At 41.5% G+C, this 20,833-nt stretch overlaps 1 protein-coding gene across 3 annotated transcripts in view; it reads right to left on the bottom strand.

Annotated features, from left to right (window-relative positions):
* Nucleotides 1-2,385: 2,385 nt before the first annotated feature.
* Nucleotides 2,386-20,833, bottom strand: part of CSMD3 (CUB and Sushi multiple domains 3) — a 567,595-nt gene continuing 549,147 nt past the window's right edge. For 2 of the 3 annotated variants that reach the window (XM_088675845.1, XM_088675844.1), the window contains 6 exons: nt 20,152-20,217; nt 15,312-15,470; nt 11,064-11,176; nt 8,411-8,498; nt 6,684-6,819; nt 2,386-5,141 (listed from right to left, as the gene is read on the bottom strand). In XM_088675845.1, the coding sequence (XP_088531971.1) occupies nt 4,982-5,141; nt 6,684-6,819; nt 8,411-8,498; nt 11,064-11,176; nt 15,312-15,470; nt 20,152-20,217 (722 nt within the window). In that variant the 3' untranslated portion in view covers nt 2,386-4,981. The remainder of the gene's footprint in view (nt 5,142-6,683; nt 6,820-8,410; nt 8,499-11,063; nt 11,177-15,311; nt 15,471-20,151; nt 20,218-20,833) is intronic. The other variant, XM_060277658.2, reaches the window with a different exon arrangement.

Raw genomic sequence — 20,833 nt, forward strand, 5'->3', positions numbered from 1 at the left:
TATTGCCTCAATTATGGATCGATACACGCTAACGGTGGTGCAATCTAAAACAATGAAAGGTGTAGTTCTAGGACTCATTTTTTGATGAAATGATATCAACTACTTATACAATTATTCTTTTTGATATTTAAAAGCAAAGCAACACGGCCCGCTCCAATCTGTGTTGAGTACTTACTGGCTGAAATATTACTACTTGCATCATAATCTGTGCAGTTGTGCAAAATACTTCTCTTCCGTGCCTGTTTTAAAACATCACAACTATTCAAAACAAGTAGCTTTTGGGTGTCCAATTTAAACACAAGGGGCGGTATCCAACTAAGCATGGCTGAGTTGTCCATTGATTTCAGTGCATTTACTTTGCGTAAAATTCCCTCTCTCCTACCTTGTTAAAGTTGAGTCAAACTGCATAGTTATTTATTAAACTTTTTAGGTGCTTGTCACCCAAAGAGTCTCCAAGCAACTTACACTGAAAAAAGATAGATAAATGCATTATACCACTACAACACAGAGCAGTGGTGGGGGATGGGTTTGTATCTGAAACACACTGAAAAGTTTTGTTTCATGAGGTGACAGATGGCATTCAGCAGGTTATCTCTTACGTAGGGCCTAGAATAACTTGGTCTGCAGCTCAACATAAATAAACAAACAAACAAACAAAAAAACTAAGATCATGGCCACTGGTCCCATCACCTCCTGGCAAATAGAAGGGGAAGAAATGGAGACAGTGAGAGATTTTACTTTCTTGGGTTCGATGATCATTGCAGATGGTGACAGCAGTCACGAAATTAAAAGAGGCCTGCTTCTTGGGAGAAAAGCAATGACAAACCTAGACAGCATCTTAAAAAGCAGAGAGACACCTTGCCAACAAAGGTCCGTATAGTTAAAGCTATGGTTTTCCCAGTAGTGATGTATGGCAGTGAGAGCTGGACCATAAAGAAGGCTGATTGCCAAAGAATTGATGCTTTTGAATTATGGTGCTGGAGGAGACTCTTGAGAGTCCCATGGACTGCAAGAAGATCAAACCTATCCATTCTTAAGGAAATCAGCCCTGAGTGCTCACTGGAAGGACAGATCCTGAAGCTGAGGCTCCAATACTTTGGCCACCTCATGAGAAGACTCCCTGGAAAAGACCCTGATGTTGGGATGATGGAGGGCACGAGGAGAAGGGGACGAGATGGTTGGACAGTGTTCTCGAAGCTACAAACATGAGTCTGACCAAACTGCGGGAGGCAGTGGAAGACAGGAGTGCTTGGCGTGCTCTTGTCCATGGGGTCACGAAGAGTCAGACACAACTAAACGACTAAACAACAACAGAATAGCTTAATAGCTAACATTAGAATCCCTTTGCTAACCATGCATAGAAATGTATTAGGGGGCGGAGCTGAGCACACTCTTAAAATTGAGCCAGCCGGGTCCATTAAAAAATAAATATCGGAGGCAAAACAGCCTCAGCTCCTAGGAGTCAATGTCTATGCCAGAGAGTTATGACACTGGACAGCTGCCAGGCAACTTAGGCCCAAGGGGGCTATCTCCCTTGGCTCTTTGCCAATCCTTTGAAGTCACGTGCTGCCTTTCTAATCATCAGTCACAAAGAGGGAAAGTTTGGTGACATCATCTTACGGCACTGCCAGGAGTGTCTCCATTGCTCGGGAGTGGATTTCATAGCAACTCAAAAAAAGTGGGCCACAAGATTTCTAATTCTCTATGATGTGAGCTGTGTATTCTCATTATATCAAATGAAGCCTGTTAAGGTGCATGTCTGACGTTTCTTTTATTGCCAAACTGAATTAAAAAAAGAACCCCTTGACAAGGTAGGGGCCATAGCACAGTGGGGAAACATTGCGAGGAAGGCAATTCCTGGCACTTCTAGGTAAGGTTGAGAGACTCCTGACTGAACACTGGAGGGTTGTCAACAATACGAAGCAGGGTGGACATGTTAGATTAGCCAGAGGCAAGATTGACCCATGAGGTTTTGTGAGTAAGGCTTTCAATTTTGTCCTGCTTTCCTGCTTTGAGAATAACCTATTCACTTTCTTGAATTAGGCATAGTGCTAGCTGAATGAGTGCTTGTGGTTCGCCCCTGCCTCTGCTACTCCAGCAAAGCTGCAAAGTTGTATGCACGAGCTTCCACTTTCAACTAATAGTGGTTTGCCGTGTCGTCCTAACTAGGACAAAATGGTTAGTTTAAACCAAAGTGGGTAACTGCATCAATTCTTACTACTTTGAACTTAGGTCTGTTATCTTTGCTTTCCTTCCTTGCTTGTGAACTGCACAACTTGAGCCTCTGGGGAGGGGAGTGCAAAATGGTCAAATCTGCATGTGGAATTCCATTATTCTCCAAGGCTGGAACGATTCCAAATCTTCTACTGTAAAGGATACTCAGTGTTACAAAAGCAATTATCCATTTTTATTTTTTTTACATTGCACTGAAAATTTACATCATACTTTTACAAATCCCCTTTTTTCCATAAAAATAGACTTCTTTACAAAAGTGTATGCATTAATATAAGAGGAGTAGCCAGTTGCAGAAGAAACAAGATTTTAAACAAGATCTCAAATGTATTAACCTTAACATTAATGAGTGAATCATCATTATTGCAATCATTTGAATAAACAAGAATAAATAACAAAGTGATGGTATAAAATATAAAAATGGCATTCTTTTAGTAGAAGACAGTTTCTGGACAAAACTGTATGAATTCTGAAAACAAAAAGGCTGTAAAATGGTTTATAAGAAATTCATCAAACACCATAGAAATTCAAGCAGCAATCCGGGGTACAATGATGGATTTGGGGCAGGAGGGGAGGGGAGATGGTTTGTTTGTTTTTGGTAGGCACTCTCTATAATGTTGTTGTTTTTTATAATAAAAAAAAAACTTTGATTTTTCACAGAGTTATTCACGTCTGGGAAGAGACAATAGTACCAAATAATTCACACCAGCTAATGTACAGCATTGATGACTCCAAAATGGTTTCATGCTATAAAAGGAAGACAATGAAATATGACATGGGAATTACTCAGACTGTCATTTCATAATTCAGTTACAAAACTATAATCAAAACTAAAATTGCATTCCTTTCTCTGAAAGTGAAATGGGCATGTGATGACTTAAACCCAACTTAGAAGAAAGTGGGATTCGAAGGAACCGATTATTTTGCTTCCTGTACCCTTATTTACATTGCACTGTTGCAACAGAACAAATCGTAACTGAATAGGATTTGTCTTGCAAACATGAATACTGATTGATATTCCAAAACAAATACAAACTTCCCAAATTAGAACGAGGCAGGATTTGTTGGGACTTAAAACCAAAACCTGTTGAATTCAGTAGGAAACTTCTACCAGTGTGCTGTAAATTAATGATCACAAGGAAATTGGAATGACACAAACGGAAAACTACAAGGCCAATTTCAATCCCAGTATTTTTTGCTATGTGAATTGTTTTACATAATCTGTATTTAAAAGATTTGTGCTGGCATAACCATTTGAAGACATAGAAATGCCTGGCACGGCTTTGGCAAAGATTTTAGTATACACCTGCCCAAATACATTATTTATTGGCACAGCCTACTACAATGAAACAAATAATGTACTGTAAAATAATCCCAATCAACTAATGAAGGTCCCAGTGCAGACATGTGGGTTCTGCTCTTGTAGGATTTCCCTTTATTTTCAATGAGAGGACAGATCCATGCACATCATTGTGCCCTCCTATATTGGGAAGACCCAGAGAACAAGATTGCTCCTTTGGTGCATCAAAGCGATAAAGACATTAACGGATCAAAGTGCATCTTGTAATCACTGCAGTCACTGTGTTTAGCATTTAACGCAGAGTGGAAGCAGGACCTGTAACACTGCTGAAACACACAATTTCAAAGGATCTGAATTTTAATGCTTAATATCCTTTAGCATTTAGGTGTGTGGTGTTGTAATCTGTTGTTCTTCTTGTGTGAAAATTTCAAAAAAAAAGAGAGAGAGGAGAAACTGGGGTTGCTAGGGTAAAAAAGTGTGTTAATTGGCTATTTTCACAAATTGTCTTCTAAAACAATGAGTACTGCAGCATTACGGAACCTAAATTGTTAAGTAGTACAGTGTGTCCCAACTCTTTTTATACTGCTGTCGGATTGGTGAGGCTGTTGGGAAAGGAAATGCCAACCTGTGAAGAGGAAGAAAAATGCAGCAGCTCCTTGTAGCCCACTGTAGCAGGAGATGTTAGCATGAAGAACAATGGAGGCAGAAATGGAGCAAGGGATTTAAATTCATGAAACAAAAGAACCTGAGAACGTGACACTTAATTATCCCATCGTGGCACAGAAATAATAGGTTGCACTTAGCAAGCTCAAGCCTTTCAATGGCCGTGACATAATCTTGGAATTTCATAGGTACAGGGTGTGAGCCGTGTGATGTCCTTTAAAGGGAGGTACAGTTGAGAGAATGGGACCAAATTCTAACTGTTGGGGGAATGATGTAGCTCATGACTCTTGCTCCTTCCTGTAAATATAACTCTTAATTTCTACCATATATCATTTGTTTTGTTCTTTTAAACCCAGTCCCTCTAGCATAGTTTATAAAGCACAGAAGTACTGATAGTGGATGCTCCTCCAATATATGCAAATATGTTTTATTTATTTTTTAATTTTTTTCTTTTAGAATAATCTCCTTTTTTAAAAAAAAAGCAAATAAACTGTGAGTAAGCACTCATAGAGTGCAGCACATTTTCTGTAAAACACTCCACGGTAACCATGAAGTCAATATAGTGTTGTTTTTTTCCAGTTTATGAAAGGAAAAAGAAAAGGGGAAAAAAAGAGAAAAGAAATCCTCTCTTGTCTCTCTGTCTCGTCCTCAGGAGAAGGTGACCCCGGAAATCCTGAAAAGTGTGCTTTAATTTCATTTTTGTTTTTGTTTTACACCAGTGAACGATGTGTGCACTGTGGTGCTGTGTTTCAATTCTCACATCTCTGAAGTCAAGCCGTCGCAATGTTATACCATTGTGCAGACTGTGTTCAAGTTGGGATCGAATCGTACAGCCTTCCCCTCGACGGACTTTGCATTCGTGTCATACATGGGGTTTTCAAAAGCAGCTTGCCCATTGTTATTTTCATGTACAGAGCATCCTGTATACTGGGTTTTAGGCGCAGTTCTGTTAAGGAAGGCAGACAAAAAAAGAAAGAATTTAAAACTTGCTTTTTTCCGAGGCAAGGTGTAAATTCAATAGAGGGCAACAGACTGGATGCCTGAAAGAAGTCTACAATTGTCAGCATAACTTGATAATGAATAAATTGCCAATGACAACTGTGGAACATCTCTCCATAATAAAATATAACGGGCATAGGACTTTTCTAAGCACTTACAAGCTGGTAAACTATGAGGGATGTAAGATAAATTATACAAGAAATATGAGCCACAATACTGTAAATGTCAAAAGCAAAATATAGGCAATATGTGAAGTACACAGCATCCCTTTTTTATTGCTCTGTCCTGAGTTGCCGAGAAATTTGAATAACCTTGTTCCTCTCTTCGAGAGAATAATTTACAACAACAATTTAAATAGAGCAAGTAAAGGTATAATGTAAGACAATAACCTTGCCTATCAAGCACCCCTGACAGTTCTTAAATGAGGTTAGTATATGCATGCACTAGACTGAATGTTTTTCAAGAGAGCTCTTAATTTATCTTGAATAGAATAATGGGGTCTACAGGCAGTAAATAATTCAATTTAATGATAATAGTTAAGATGGGCCAGAGCCATCCAGGGCAAATATTGCTACTGCCTTTGATTTCTTCAAGGCCTTTTTCATCTGCTTGGGTAGGAATACTAAGGTTTTGAAACTGGGTCTCATCACAAAGATTTGTGTTGTCGATACCATTAAGGGCCCTAGAACAGATAACTGAACAGTCGGTCTTTGAGCATTTTAGGAAAGGATGCTGTAATTACTAAGACCCAGCATGGGTTTCTCAAGAACAAGGCATGCCAGATGAATCTCATTTCTTTTTTTTAACAAGTGTTACAAGCTTGGTGGGGAATGCTGTGGATGTAGAGTATCTTAGTAGACTACAAGCTTAAAATGAGTCAATGGTGATACAGTGTGTCACAATCAAGGAACGTAATACTGTAGAACCGCTCTTGGTCAGGCTAGTACTATGTCCAATTCCAGGCACCACAATTTAATGATATCGACAAGCTGGAATGTGTGTCGTATGAGGAACAGTTGAGGGAGTTGGGTTTGTTTAGCCTGAATAACAGGAAACTGGGAGGAGATATCTAAAGGGCTGTTCGATGGAAGATGGAGCAAGCTTGTTTTCTCCTGCTCCGGGAGGTAGGACTTGGACCAATGGCTTCAAGTTACAAGAAAGGACATCAGGAAGCATTTACTGATGCTAAGATATGCTCAACAGCTAAAGGGGGGGCCAGCATTTTCCTCTTCCCATTGGTATGTGTTAGAGAACAGTAGACTGGTGGCAAGTCCTGAAATGGGAAGAAGATATAATGAATGCCCAGCATAGGACCATTAAACTAAAAGCATGTAGAGTGGAATTGCCCTATTAACACATCTCTTGCTCACCTTCCCTTCTTCCAGGTAAGCACTGAGACCTACATAGTGGAATCTGCCTTAAACTCCCAGCTCTAAACTCCATGCAGCAAACGCACATACAAAGAGAGAGAGTTTACATTCATACTCACCTTTGTTTATAAAGGTAAAACCCAAATCCTGCTAATATAAGGGCAAAGAAAGGCACAAGAATAGCAATAGCCACTGAACTGCTGTTTGTACCATGTGGTTGATTTGACGAATTTGAACCTTCAGACATGTTGAGTCCTTGAAGAAAACACAGAGGCACAATTATTTCTGTTATCCACTGGCATGCTTCGCATTCCAAAAAATCACTCTACCATGGAGTAAAACAGTAAAAACTAGAGAAATTGATGGTCATGAGTTCTACAACTACGGTCTGCTAATAACAACATCCTGAAGATCCCATATTGTGATATTAATATGATGTTAGCTGCTCTGAGCCCAGCTCTGGCAGGGGAGAGCGGGATACAAATTATTATTATTATTATTATTATTATTATTATTATTATTATTATTATTATTACAACAGCACATGAAATGTTGCTAGGCATAAACACCAGTTTCTGCTGTAAACATACAGTAATGTTCCTCTTCCCAACAATGTGAAAGAAATAACTGTCCTTATTACATGGGCTCCTTACAGTAACTTGCTAGTGGGTAAGGAATGTCTGCTTTCACTGTTTTTCCTCCTTTTTTTAAGGTCAGATCAGATACAAACAAGCTGGTGTAGAAATATATTTAGGATAGAGAACTGTCCAACCCGGTTCTTTAATATTTACAAGACTAAATAAATTGCCTCAGCTTACATTTGAGAAGTTATTCGCCCCCTTTATATTAACAATAAAAATGAGAAATTGATCGTCCCTAGGAACTATAAGAACATATTTTCGCCTCCAGATAAGATTATCATAGTAGAAAGTGACCAAGCTACTTAAAAGGGATTACAGCAACTAATTCCTCTTGTAAAACTGCACAGGTTGGGCTAAACGGAATTCTACTGCCCCCAAAGGGGAAACATTTAATGATATACAGTCATACCTCATGTTACATCCGCTGCGGGTTGCTTCTTTTCAGGTTGTGGATGCATCGAACCCAGAAGTCCCAGGGTTACTTCTGGGTTCAGCGCGCGCACATGCACAGAAACACTAAATCGCTTTTTGCACATGCGCAGAAGCATCAAATTGTGTCACCCGTGTGGGGAACAGTTTCTTTACTTTAGCTGTCCATAGCCCATTGTGAACCACCCTTATCTAGTATTTGGCTTCTGTTGGCATGCTATCTCTAACCAAAATCAGAACGATTTGTAAAGATGGTGTGCCCAGGACTAAAATCAGCACATGTACACACCAGAGGTTGGCAGCAGTTCAAATCAGCATAGTCCAAGCTTCCTGTGGCTAAGGTGACTGTAGACATACCCAGTATTAGCTATATTTAGAATGCAGGTAATTTAAAGTCATATTTCAGCACTCCAGCAGATGCAATCATTTTTTATTGAGGACAAGAGAACTAGAGCCATATTCAGTCATTCGGAATCCCTATGTAGTCGATGTGCAAAGGGGAGACCAGGATCCTGTCACCATTCCCCACCACCACCAGACTCCACATGTTGATAGGCTACGTGTGCATAGAATCTACAAACATGTAAATGCAGACATGCACATTCTCACCCTGAAATCAGGGGATATGGAGTTATATGGGGTTCTCAATCATGCAGCTTTATGCACACAGAGCCAATTGATCCATGAAACCTGAGGTCCCGCTCCTCATTTCACACATGAATCCCAAATGATTGCCCAGGTTTTAAAGAGTCACAATATAAATGCATACTGGTTACCTAGTCTTTGAAGTCCAAATTGCCCATAATCTTTACCCTGGATAAATCCTTGAAAAACATAGGTAGCACCATCAGGCTCGGCGGAAACCTAAAGGGATTTTTAAAAAGAAGAGAAGTAAAGTGGATATGCATACATTGGTTAAACATTAAGAAGGAGATTAGGTTTGGGCACTTAAACCATTCAGCTCCTTGGAAATAGATTTTCCAGGCAGGAAGTAGTTGAGCTAAGAGAATATGTGGGCCGTTATAAATCTTTGTGTCTGAATTGCCTTCAAATGTATTGTTATTTTATTAAAATCTGAGATTACTATCAGTAAAAGAGACTAGGGAAAATATTTATTTCACTATGGTTGCTATGTACATTTGTCACAAAGAACTACCACCAACAAGTTATAAATAAAATATCTGAAGCCCCCCCCCAAAAAAAACCTAGTCGATATGTTATCTAAAATTGATTTTAGTATACAGAGAGAGACACACATGTTTATCTTTCAAAACACCTAGTGCACATTTATTACAGTGGAACCTCGGTTTATGAACACCTCGGTTTACGAATTTTCGGTTTACGAACGCCGCGGACCCATCTGGAACGGATTAATTCACTTTCCATTACTTTCAATGGGAAAGTTCGCTTCAGTTTATGAACGCTTCAGTTTATGAACAGACTTCCGGAACCAATTACACCCATGCTTCGGTTTAAGTACGCTTCAGGTTGAGTACTCCATGGACCTGTCTGGAACAAATTAATCCACTTCCCATTACTTTCAATGGGAAAGTTCGCTTCAGTTTATGAACAGACTTCCGGAACCAATTGTGTTCATAAACCGAGGTACCACTGTACTGAAAGGGATTTAAGTAGGTGTCAACAGGTGCTCAATGATGGACAAGCACCTGGTGGTGCATAACTGCCATGGGCAATGACTTTTGCACCAGTTAGAGCAGCAGACTTAGGTTGGACTTCAGCATGCCTCCTTTATAAGCCATCATTGGCTTTTGCATCCATTGCAATCCAGTGTGCACAGAGCATAGAATCATAGAGTTGGAAGAGACCACAAGGGCCATCCAATCCAACCCCCTGCCAAGCAGGAAACACCATCAAAGCATTCCTGACAGATGGCTGTCAAGCCTCTGCTTAAAGACCTCCAAAGAAGGAGACTCCAGTGATGCTATTGCTGATTCTGGCCCATGCAGTGCACAGCAGCAGCTAAACAATCACATTCAATGTACACTGTACACTGCTAGAGCTGGAAGTGACAGCTGCTCACTGATGTCTTCATGTGATCTGTTTTTTAAAGCCCCCCCCCCAGGCCATTCCTTAAAGCAGGGGTGGGCAATGTGTGGCCCACCAGATATAGCTGAACTCTCCTAAGCCTTGGCCATTGGCCATACTGGCTGGGTCTCATGGAGTCCAACAACATCTGGAGGGCCACAATTATGTTCCCCATAATTGATAGGGAAGAACTGATTCCATTTACCAAAGATTAAAGTTGGGGAATCAGCACAGGTGCAAATGTATAGAGCCTCTCTGTCCCAGTGCCACTACTGCAGTCCAAATTGTCTCCCCCCCCCATAATATAAAAAGATGTCAGAAGCTCCAGTATGAGGGAGTCTGTTCCACTGTTGAACAGCTCTTACTGTCAGAAAGTTCTTCCCAACATTTAGTTGGAATCCCCCCTTTTTGTTTAACATGAATCCATTGTTTTGGGTCCTCACCCCTACTAGAATAGGGGCAGGAAAATCATGATATCACACCTTTGCTTTGCTTAGCTACACTGCTGCTAAAAAAACACACCTATGAATTTTCCTGTGCTAATGTATACCTAGAAATGCAGCCATGTTGATTTCAGATTGGAAAAAAACTAGAAGATGCAGGTTTTTGCTTGCTGTCCATACTGAGTGTTGCCATTGTAACAAATCTAGGTTTTGTCCTTATAGATAGAATATATTTCACCGATTGTAAAAGGAACAATTTGTGCTCCCAACATCTGGAGAATCACTGCCAGTTAGTGATGCCAATACTGAGGTAAATGGACCAATGATCTGACTTGATATAAGGCAGCTTGCTCAAGGGTCCCATGAAGTATCACCGCACTCAATACAACACTTTTGGCATCTTCTGCCACCACAGACTGTGATGCTATGGCTGCTTCTGGCCCATGGCTCCCATGCAACACACTGCCTAATTCTGGGTTGTGCTTATGCCCTTCCTGAAGGTAAGTTCCAGGCAATAGGATCGTTCTGTATTCCTACAAACCACTTACTCCATTGGGCTGCTATGGATAAAGCAGCTTACTTTCGGTGTAAAAATGCAAAACAAATGAACAGGAAAGCATCTCATGCTCTTACAATAAAGTGTTGATGCAGACGTGTTTTTCAAAGAAATTAACAAGTGCCTGCTCAAACTGTAAGTACTATTTAAGAATAATTCTACCTTTGAAACCAGTCAGTGGCATTTCCCCCCAGACCTTTCCGAATGCCACTACATTCTAGCACCAACGTTTGTTCTTGCCCTGTCAGCATCCGTCTGCATGATCCCATTTTTCAGCATTGCTAATTAAACTTTCATTTCTAAAATGTCTTTTTTTTCTGGTCTCATGCACAAGCCATCATTTCCTATTAAGAAAGTATTGGATTTTGCTGGAACTATACTCACAAAGCCATCCATAGCCCATTTTTCCTCCTCCAGTTTGTTCACAGAAGTATGGGGTGGTGCTTTAATGAGATATATATGGAGCATTAAACGGGCTTCTTGGCTTTTATACACCCCTGTAAAATATAAAAGTAGTTGATCTGTGCCACTTGTAAGTAATTTGAGCTAAAAGAAATACCCTCAAGTTTCCCACAGGAAGTCCTTACAATCACACAGGCAAGATGTGAAGGTCAACGATTTACATTTTGCTCAGATAGTTAACAATGGACTAGAAAAAAAATATCTGTTAGAATAATTATACATTCAGATTAGCAGTGTGAGATATTGGCCACTTATTCATCCCTCTCATGAGTCCCGAGGCATTGCCAGGCTCAGGAGAGGAGCAGCAGGCTGAAACAGACAGAAGAGGAAGATGACAGCGAGGAACAGGATGGCGGTGGGGGAGGGGGCTGATATTAGGAAACTGAGGCCGTAGGTGTTCACTTCCCCCTCTCAGGATATGGCTCCCCTCTTTCTTGCCAGGGAAAAGAAGTCTGTTCACCTTTTATCTGGTGTATGGTGTTGCAGCCAGTCAGCCAAACCTCAACAGTTTTCCGGCATAGGGGGAGGTATGCTGCCTCCCTGGCTGCGTCATCTGTGCTGGGGACAGCCCCAGCCAATCTGCTGCCAGGTTGGGTGTGGCCACGGGCCATTTAATCTCAGTGTAGCCGGCCAGCTCCCTCTTCCTTGCCTCTTTGTCGATCCCCCTATCCACCCACCCTCTTCTCATGCTTTGCTCTGATATGACCTTGCTGTGGCAGTTGTTGGTCGCCATGTTGTTGGGACCGGGTAGGATTTTTTCCACTTGGCAAATTGGCACCGGCTGTTTAGTTTTCGCTTGCCTAGTAGCAATTGTCACAACTTTTGTGAGGTTAGGCATTGGGTAAGCCTTCATTTGGTTGGAGGGGAGATTGTTGTCTTCGCCTGCCCCTCCTCAATAAGGGTATCCTGTTAAAGGGATCCAGGGTCCAAAGCCTGGGCATGGGCATGGGCTAGGCAGCAGTCAGCAAACTTTTTCAGCAGGGGGCTGGTCCACTATCCCTCAGACCTTGTGGGGGGGGCAGGCTATATTTTGAAGGAAAAACATGAACGAATTCCTATGCCCCACAAATAACCCAGAGATGCATTTTAAATAAAAGCACACATTCTACTCATGTAATAACATGCTGATTCCTGGACCGTCCGCGGGTTGAATATAGAAGGCGATTGGGTCGGATCCAGCCCCCAGGCCTTAATTGGTTTAGGGCCATGTCACAGCCCCTACAGGGACCCTTTGGGGTGGTGCCACTATCTGATGTAAGTTATAGGGTACCCCTTATAGGTGGTTTACCCTTCTGTGGACTCCCTGCAGGCGGGCAAGAGTATAGACTGGCTTCACCCCAATGCCAAAGCCAAACCGCTCCCACCTGTAACCAATAAAGTTGTGGTCTATTTGAACCCATAAACCAAAATACTCCGTATCAGTGTGATTTATTGTTCTCCTGGGAACTTTGTGGCTCGGGTGCCTTGGCATGCAACACGGCAAGGGAATCTGGAGAGGGCATCAGCTCATTGCTAGTAGTGGGGGACGTGCACAGCCTAGACACCAGCAGCACTCCCATCTCTGGGAGCAGACAGCTTCTCCCCTATGCTATGACCATTTGTACACTCACCATCTGTTCTCTGCCTCAGTAAAGACCTCTTCCTTAATCTCAAGAAATAGCCTCTATCATTGAGGTCTGGGCAGAAACCGGGGACAATCCTGCCCTGATTCCCCCTTTCCTCGCTGCTCTTTCCCTTGGCTCTATTATCCAAAGGCTAGCAGACGTTTGGGCAATGGAGTGACAGAGAATACACTCTGGGCTGGATCCAGATTAAGTTAAGGTACATTTTATGTCCCACTGAAATCAATGTGAAAAGTTGGTCAGGCCTTAAGTCTACATTGTGTTCCGATGGTTTAAATTATTATCCGTGTCTAAGCCTGATCAGCCAAGAGGCAGCACACACCCAGCTATTGCCAGCTGTCTCCTTTCGCTGCCAAAGAATTACTGGGCTCAGGAAAATATTAAAAGATGAAGTTAAACTGACAGGTTTTAGCATGATGAATGAATTATCTTCTCTGATAAATTCCTTGGATTACTTTGCCTGGCAAATTATGATGGAGCGCTACTGCAGACGCTAGCAAGGATGGCTAGGAGTAAATGGACTCTTATAAGGAGCCAGCCACTGTTGCTCCCTGCACATTTACATTAATATCAGCCCTATTCTGTCATTCTCCACACATAAGAGCGGGGGAGCGGGACAGCACCGCTAGCACAAACCTTACAACCTGCATAGCACTGGATTGGCAGAGATGCCTGCGTAGTAAAAAACCTATGTGCAAGCATATTTGCGTGTTAAGATCCCAAGACCTCTCTCAATAAATAAAGACACAATTGACACAGAATTTAGTTTAAGGTTATTGACATAATTTTGGCAACAACTTTATTGATTGCAGATCATGAGTCGTTTGCTTAGGCATTGGTTCCTGAATAGCTGCACCTGACTTGGCAGGGCAGCACTGACGACTGGACTCTGGCAGAGGTCAGTAAGGGAAAACATCCTGGGGGAGCATTGGACCAGGTTCAGACTCAAGCTCACCCCAAATGCTCCCAGGGGCTCTGGCATGGCCCTAACCCCTGGAAAGGGATCGGACAAAAGCAAGGTGAGCCCCTGGATTCCTTTAACGGAATACCTTTTGAGCATTGAAGGGGCAGGTGTGACAACCTCCCCTCCCCTCCACATTGAACCAATGCCTAACCACCACCAAAACCTTACAAAGTAGTGATGATTTGCAACGCGTCAGGTGAAACCCAAGTGGCACCAGCCAATCAGCCAAATGGGAAAATTCCTACCAGGCCCCTGTCCCAAACAGACGACCTATGAGGGCATAGCAAGGTCATAATGAACCCTAAATATAGGGAGGGTGGGAGTGTGATCCGATGCATGAGGCGCTAAGAGGAAACTCAACGCAACGCACAGCGGTATATAAAGGTCCCTTGGTTAATGCATGAAATAATCCCATTGGCCAGAATTACCCCAGCAACTGAGGGACAACAATCGGGTTGTTGTGGCTATCCAATCGCTCCCACCCACAACAGCAGTGACGTCAGTCTTGATGATCTCACCCCAATGTGTGCTCTCTGGGAGGAGGACACGATTTATTGATTGACTGAAATGTTTATAGACTGTGCTTCATAAAAGTATGTCTGGGTGGTACATACAACATACAAATACCGTAATAAAATTAAGAAAGTGTCGATAAAAATATAGCTCATTTTTTTTAAAGCAAACAATGCAGTTTTCAGAATACATCTGAATGAAGGTGGGGCAGTTCTTGCTGAAATGCTACTGGCATGGAGTTCCACAGGGCAGAGTTTGCCCCAATAATGGCTCAGTCCCTACTAACATCCAATGGACAGGGATGTGTCCCGCAAGAGGATCTCCATGATCAAGGTAGAGCCAATTCAGGCCATCCTAACTTCCATGTGACTAGAACTGCTGTGTGTTATATTATCTTTGCAAAAAACCAAAATATAATCTGAAGCAACTCATTGACTAACATAATTGTCTCTCTTCCTCTATATCACTCCATAAAGGACATGTTTTTTATTTATTGTTATTGGTGTTGACCTTTAAAGCCCTAAACGGCCTCGTTCCGGTATACCTGAAGGAGCGTCTCCACCCCCATCGTTCTGCCCGGACACTGAGGTCCAGCTCCGAGGGCCTTCTGGCGGTTCCCTCACTACGAGAAGCCAAGTTACAGGGAACCAGGCAGAGGGCCTTCTCGGTAGTGGCACCCACCCTGTGGAATGCCCTCCCACTAGAGGTCAAAGAGAACAACAATTTCCAGACCTTTAGAAGGCAGCTCAAGGCAGCCCTGTTTAGGGAAGCTTTTAATGTTTGATGGATTTCTGTATTTTAGAATTTCTGTTTTGTTGGAAGCCGCCCAGAGTGGCTGGGGGAACCCGGCCAGATGGGCGGGGTATAAATAATAAACTATTATTATTATTATTATTATTATTATTATTATTATTATTATTATTATGTTTTAAAAAATACTGGGTACAGTTCAGCCATACTTGATAGCGAATTCCTGTATGCGCCTACTCAGAAGTAAGCTTCACTAAGTTTGCAGGGGGGGGGGGACTGGATTGAGAAATAATGAGGCCATTGCTATTTCCATTACCTTACCTGAAAGTAGCAGCTCCATGTTGCTGTTGGTGAGTGTCGCGTTCACTCTTCCTGACGTTGCATTGAAATTTGTAACTGTCAAGGTCATGGGTTGCTTTTTGCCTTTGTAATTGTAGGAGCCTTTCCATATATAATTCTGGGCAAACACATCGTCAGGAACTGCAGCGGGGAAAACATCCAAAACGTTAATGAACATAGCCATATTTGGGTTGCAATGACTCAGGTTAAAATGAGAATAGATGCTCATTATCTCGCCTCTTCAATTTTTATTTTTTTTGTTATTGGAAATTATATTTATGATCATCACAGAACCTAGCCCATATATACCTAATGCACAGCAATGGTGCTTGAGAAAGCATCTGTGAGCTAGCCTTAACTGCACCTGTCCTAATGGAAAACTCTAATAATAAATGTTACATGCACATTGAAATGATGCAGTCCAAAGACAAGATTTTAACCAACTTTTTATGCCTGCATGTAGACGAATTATATAGAGAGGATGAAATCCAGCAGGTGCCATTCTACTAACAGAATCTATTCATCAGAAATCATTCCTCTCCCCAGCAGTGCCCCTACCCAAAATTTGCTCTGGGTAGTTTGTACATACTCCAGTCCTTAAACAGTGGGAAATCCCATTACCAAATGGAGGTGCAGAGGCACCCCTGTCCTTGTAGGGTGCAAAAGTTGTGGCATGTGCATGCTCAGGTCATATGTGGGACTTCACAGAAACCATAAAGAAAAGAGAGCATTGTTTCTCAATTAATTACCATATCCACAAATTATTAACATGTGGGAAGAAATTAAAGGAGAACTTTTAGAAGCCAAAATATCATTCCATGTGATTCCATATGTCCACCATCCACAGAGATATTCTGAGCATTTATGTCTCACCTGAAAGTACATACTATATACCACATTGATCATTGATCAGTAGCCACATCGACTGCTTAACTGATTTCCCTTTACATGTATTACAAAAAACAACATGAATGAGTATACATATGATGCTATACCTTTAAATAACATACATTTTTGGAAGATTGAGTGAGTAGTAAACTCGTGGTCGGGTTGCTAAACATGTCGATTTCAGTTTCTCCTTTTTCCAGTCTAACATGAGTTTGTGATTCATTTTTTTAAAGTCCTCCTTGATCACTTATATAGATGGCAGTGGGATGTTGCCATAGCAACAGTCTTGGCTGACTTTGCGCCTGTTGGCTTATCCCAAGACCATGGGGTTATTTATGCAAATGAAGAAAACTGACCCCTTCCTCCATGTCCAGTTTGTCCCACAAATTTCTCCTACGTTTCATAGCTGCCAAGTTTTCCCTTTTCTCGCGAGGAAGCCTATTCAGCATAAGGGAAAATCCCTTTTAAAAAGGGATAACTTGGCAGCTATGCTACGTTTTACAAGCAACTTCCCTATATACGATGTTATTTTCACTAATATATGCATTGTTACACATAACGTTCCTGTAATATACACATTTTTATGCACTCATTTGTGGGTTGGAGAATAGCACTGCAAAATTTGGAGAAGTGTTTCAGTTCATGCATAGCTCAGGAAGTCTGAACAGGGTAGGTCTGCAATGAAATGTGGACTGAAGCAATCCTTAGCTGATGGAGCTTATTTCATAATCTCATATAACATCCAGATCTCAGTGCTAGCTCATTACTTGGGAAGGGACACTGAGGATCATGTAGTCCAACTCCCTACAATGCAGAAATATGCAGGTGTCCCTTCTTCTTTGGCGATCACTCATAGCCGAGTAAGATTGTCTTCCATAAGCACGGTTTTAACAATAGGTCCGTACGTGACTGTGGAAGCCAATTCTGGATCCACACGTCCTTCCACAGTGGGGACATTGGTTTCCAGGCGGAAGTTGATCACCGTGTGGATTTGCCAAGCATGCCTTCCTCTTAGCACGTTTCTCTCTTGCGTCCTGAGATCGAGTTTCTTCAAAGCCCACGACACCTTTGGTAAAGGCTGTTCTCCAACTGGAGTGCTCGCAGGCCAGTGTTTCCCAGTTGTCAGTGTTTATACTACATTTGCCTTTAGATGGGGATCGAACCTCCAAGCTTTGTCTTAACAGCAACATGCTCTAACCAACTGAGCTTATGATCCTGTATTTTAAAACTTAAATGCTACTTTTCTAAACCAGGTGCAGCCCAACCTGTTCCTGCTTTCCTTGAAGCAAGTCTTGCGGAATTCAACTTTTACACAAGTTATGCTGTGATCCTATACTTACTCACTTATTCATTGGTTTTATACGTCACCTTCCTGCCAAGGCATACAATGTGGTTTACAATTTAAACACGACAACAAATACATTATACAAAACAAAAACAGACAGAGTCTTCCCCCTGCCGACTGGAAGCTGATTGTATATGTGCTGCCTGGCGTGAGTTCCCTATCTTCTGTCTTCCCTCAGGACATACAGGTTTTCAGCAGCCCCCAAGGTATGTAGGGGTTTTGAATAGAAATCAGGAATAGCTCTGTCTCCCAGCTGCCCAGCCTTCAGCCTGCCAGCTTCCAGCTTCACATAACTGAGCTCCCAACTCTGCCTTTGTCTTTCTGACTACCAGCAAGTTCAAAGGGGACGACGATGACGGCATCCATTTTCTGTCTGGCGCAGAGCCACTTCCTTTGTTACTTTAATGGCCCATACTTAGAGGACCATTACCTCACCAGGAAGCTAGCCTGGCTGTTCCAGGAGTTGAATCTGTGCTGCATCCAGGTATTAGAAGGTGCTCAAGCATACAGCCTAGCACCACCACCAACCCAACTCATAACAATATGTATGCTTTCTGGCCTAGGTTCCCTTGCTTCAACCTGCTTCAGTGCAACTTATTCCAAGCACTCTAGGTGCCCATAGGTGTGCAACTTTGCTGTATTTAAAGTATGTGAATTATTTAGGACCACTTAGAATAGAGTTAAAACTTCATAATGGTTTTTAACTTACTCTTTGGGGTATACCACACACAAATGTTCCTTAGGTAAGGCTTTTTAAAGTGCATTCTAGTCATTTCTCACAGTCTTAAAACTTACCAAGGAATCTTTTTGGAATAAATGAGTGTTGATTATTATAGATGGAGGTGCAGAATGTTGAACTAAGCTCTAATGCAAAGCAGAATCAATGGATTCACTTGTTTCACTAAGGTAGGATTTTAAATTTCAACAGAAGAATATAACCTCACACTTGGATTTGAAGATGTGGAAGAAGCATTAAAAAATCATTCGGGGCACACCAATAACTGCAGAATAAGAAAAATAAAAATCTAGAGATCCAGTAAAACAATGTTCCATATTTTATGTTCCACTGCAATGAGGGTACTTCATTTCATTTTTAAGTATGTATATCCAATTTTAGTTGATTTGGGCTTTAAAAATCTGCAATGAAATCCAGAATGCTCCCTCTAAGGAAGGAACCCTTAACCTTTGACAAAGGTCAAGCAGTCCTTCCTCAGAGGGAGGCATTCTGTGGGAGGGGCTGGGGGCTCTTCGGAATGGCAGAAAGGTGAGGAAATCGTAAGTGAAATAAAGAGGCATTCGTACAACATAACCAAACAACTATGGCACATCAGATGTTTCCAGAATATGGCCTTGCAGCATTCAGGAGCCAAAACGTTTGAGAACTAAGCTGTTCGAAAACCAAGGTATGACTGCATTTTCACCTGGTGCCTAAAGACACATAATAAAAGCACCAGGCAAGCTTCTCTAATTAGGCCTGTTACCCCTCCACATTTGGCCTGCAATACCATTTTGGTCAAACCCATGGTGACCTGCTCTTCATCTGGCATCATACATGACATCAGGTGTTGGGCAGGTAAGGACACAGCTGGGCTGGAAGGGGGTTTACAGGAACTGCCATCACTGATTCATTCTTCTAATGTTCCCTTTTACTGAAAGCTTTTAGCAGTAGTTCAATAAAGCTTCAAAAATTGTCTTTATAATCCATATGCTATATACATTTTCCTTATGTTTTTTTTTTACTATACCGAGAAAGCATACATCATGTCCTAGAAATTTGCAAAAATGCACATATGGAAAAACCCTGAAATAGAGGAGCGAATTTTATTCCTTAACTTAATTGCCTTCAACACTACTAAAGTTTGCAAACATGTATTGCAGGATCACATTTGACAACAGTGGATAATGAGGCTGTTTTCCCAAAAGGAAGAAACAAGGAGACTTTTTATCTGAATTTAGGTTTAATGCAGTAACATCTGAATGGATTGAAGTGGGGGGTGGGGGAGGCGGGTGGAGACAGTAAGTCTGATTCTTCCAAAATACAGTACCACCTTCCCTCTCCTTAATGTAGAGACTGCGGCAGTGAGATATTGAAACATAGTATGGACAAATTCAACTGCTGATTTGTCAATGGAATAGTTTGAAAGTAGTACGAGTTCTGCTATCAACAGAACCTATGTATATCAGTTCTGAACAGCACTGTTATTTTGAGGCAGCTGAGAAATGACTTTGCAACCCATGCAACATCACATCTTGGAAAAGATAGATGAATGGTAGCTGAACACATCCTACTAAACTGGGAGGCTGCCATTTATGTGAAGAGCAAAAACAGAATTATTCCAACACTGCATCATTCCTTTTTGACAAAATATCTCATGTTTTTGTCTCATGCTTGTTCGGCAATGAAATATCAACAGCAGGCTAATATCCTCTCAGGCTGCAATCCTAATATGTTGTGCAAATCTTTTCTGTTCTGTTTCTGAACTGCCTAGTCAGTAAGGGTTTTTTTTAAATAATAATAATAATAATAATAATAATAATAATAATAATAATAATAATGTAAGTAAGTAAGTAAGTAAGTAAGTTACTCACCATTTAATTTAGGACTTGGTGTTCCCAAAGCTGGCCTAGGATCTTTCACCAATATTTTTGAACCAGCTGTTGATATAAGTAATACAAAATAAGTTATTGTTACATCTATGCTGGTTATGATACATTAAATGTAGAATTAGACACAAATATATCAAATATGAAATACCAATGTCATTAAATTGCAAATAAGCAATGAGGCAAGACATTTCTCACGTATCTATATTTGAAACCAACATAAATCCAAAAGACAAATCTGGTGGGAGCTCAGTTCAACTGACACCATCTTGCAACACAGATGCAGACTGCCATGTTTTAGTACATTCAGGGTTCTATCACAATTCCCATGGGTTCTATGAATCAAGATTACATCCATAGATTTCAGTCCAAATATAGCGTAGGCTGTATGTGCTTTACAAAAGCAACCCAGTATTTTAACTGATCGTCATGTCTTTCCCTAAATATGAATTGCATTGTTATGAAGTTGCTAAAAACTACTTTGGAAACCTCCTACCTTGTCTCAGAATTGCATTTTACACAGCTCCTTTTGCAGGAGTATCGTGCACTGATAGTGGTTTACAGTTGATTTAAGCTTTGGCTGCAGCCAGGGGCGTAGCAAGGGGGTGTGTTGGGGGTGGGCTGCCCCAGGTGCCACCCAGAAGGGGGTGACATTGCCCCCCATGAC

The sequence above is a fragment of the Zootoca vivipara genome, chromosome 8 (genome assembly GCF_965207765.1).
Source record: "Zootoca vivipara chromosome 8, rZooViv2.hap1.1, whole genome shotgun sequence".
In the NCBI taxonomy this organism is placed as follows: Eukaryota; Metazoa; Chordata; class Lepidosauria; order Squamata; family Lacertidae; genus Zootoca; species Zootoca vivipara.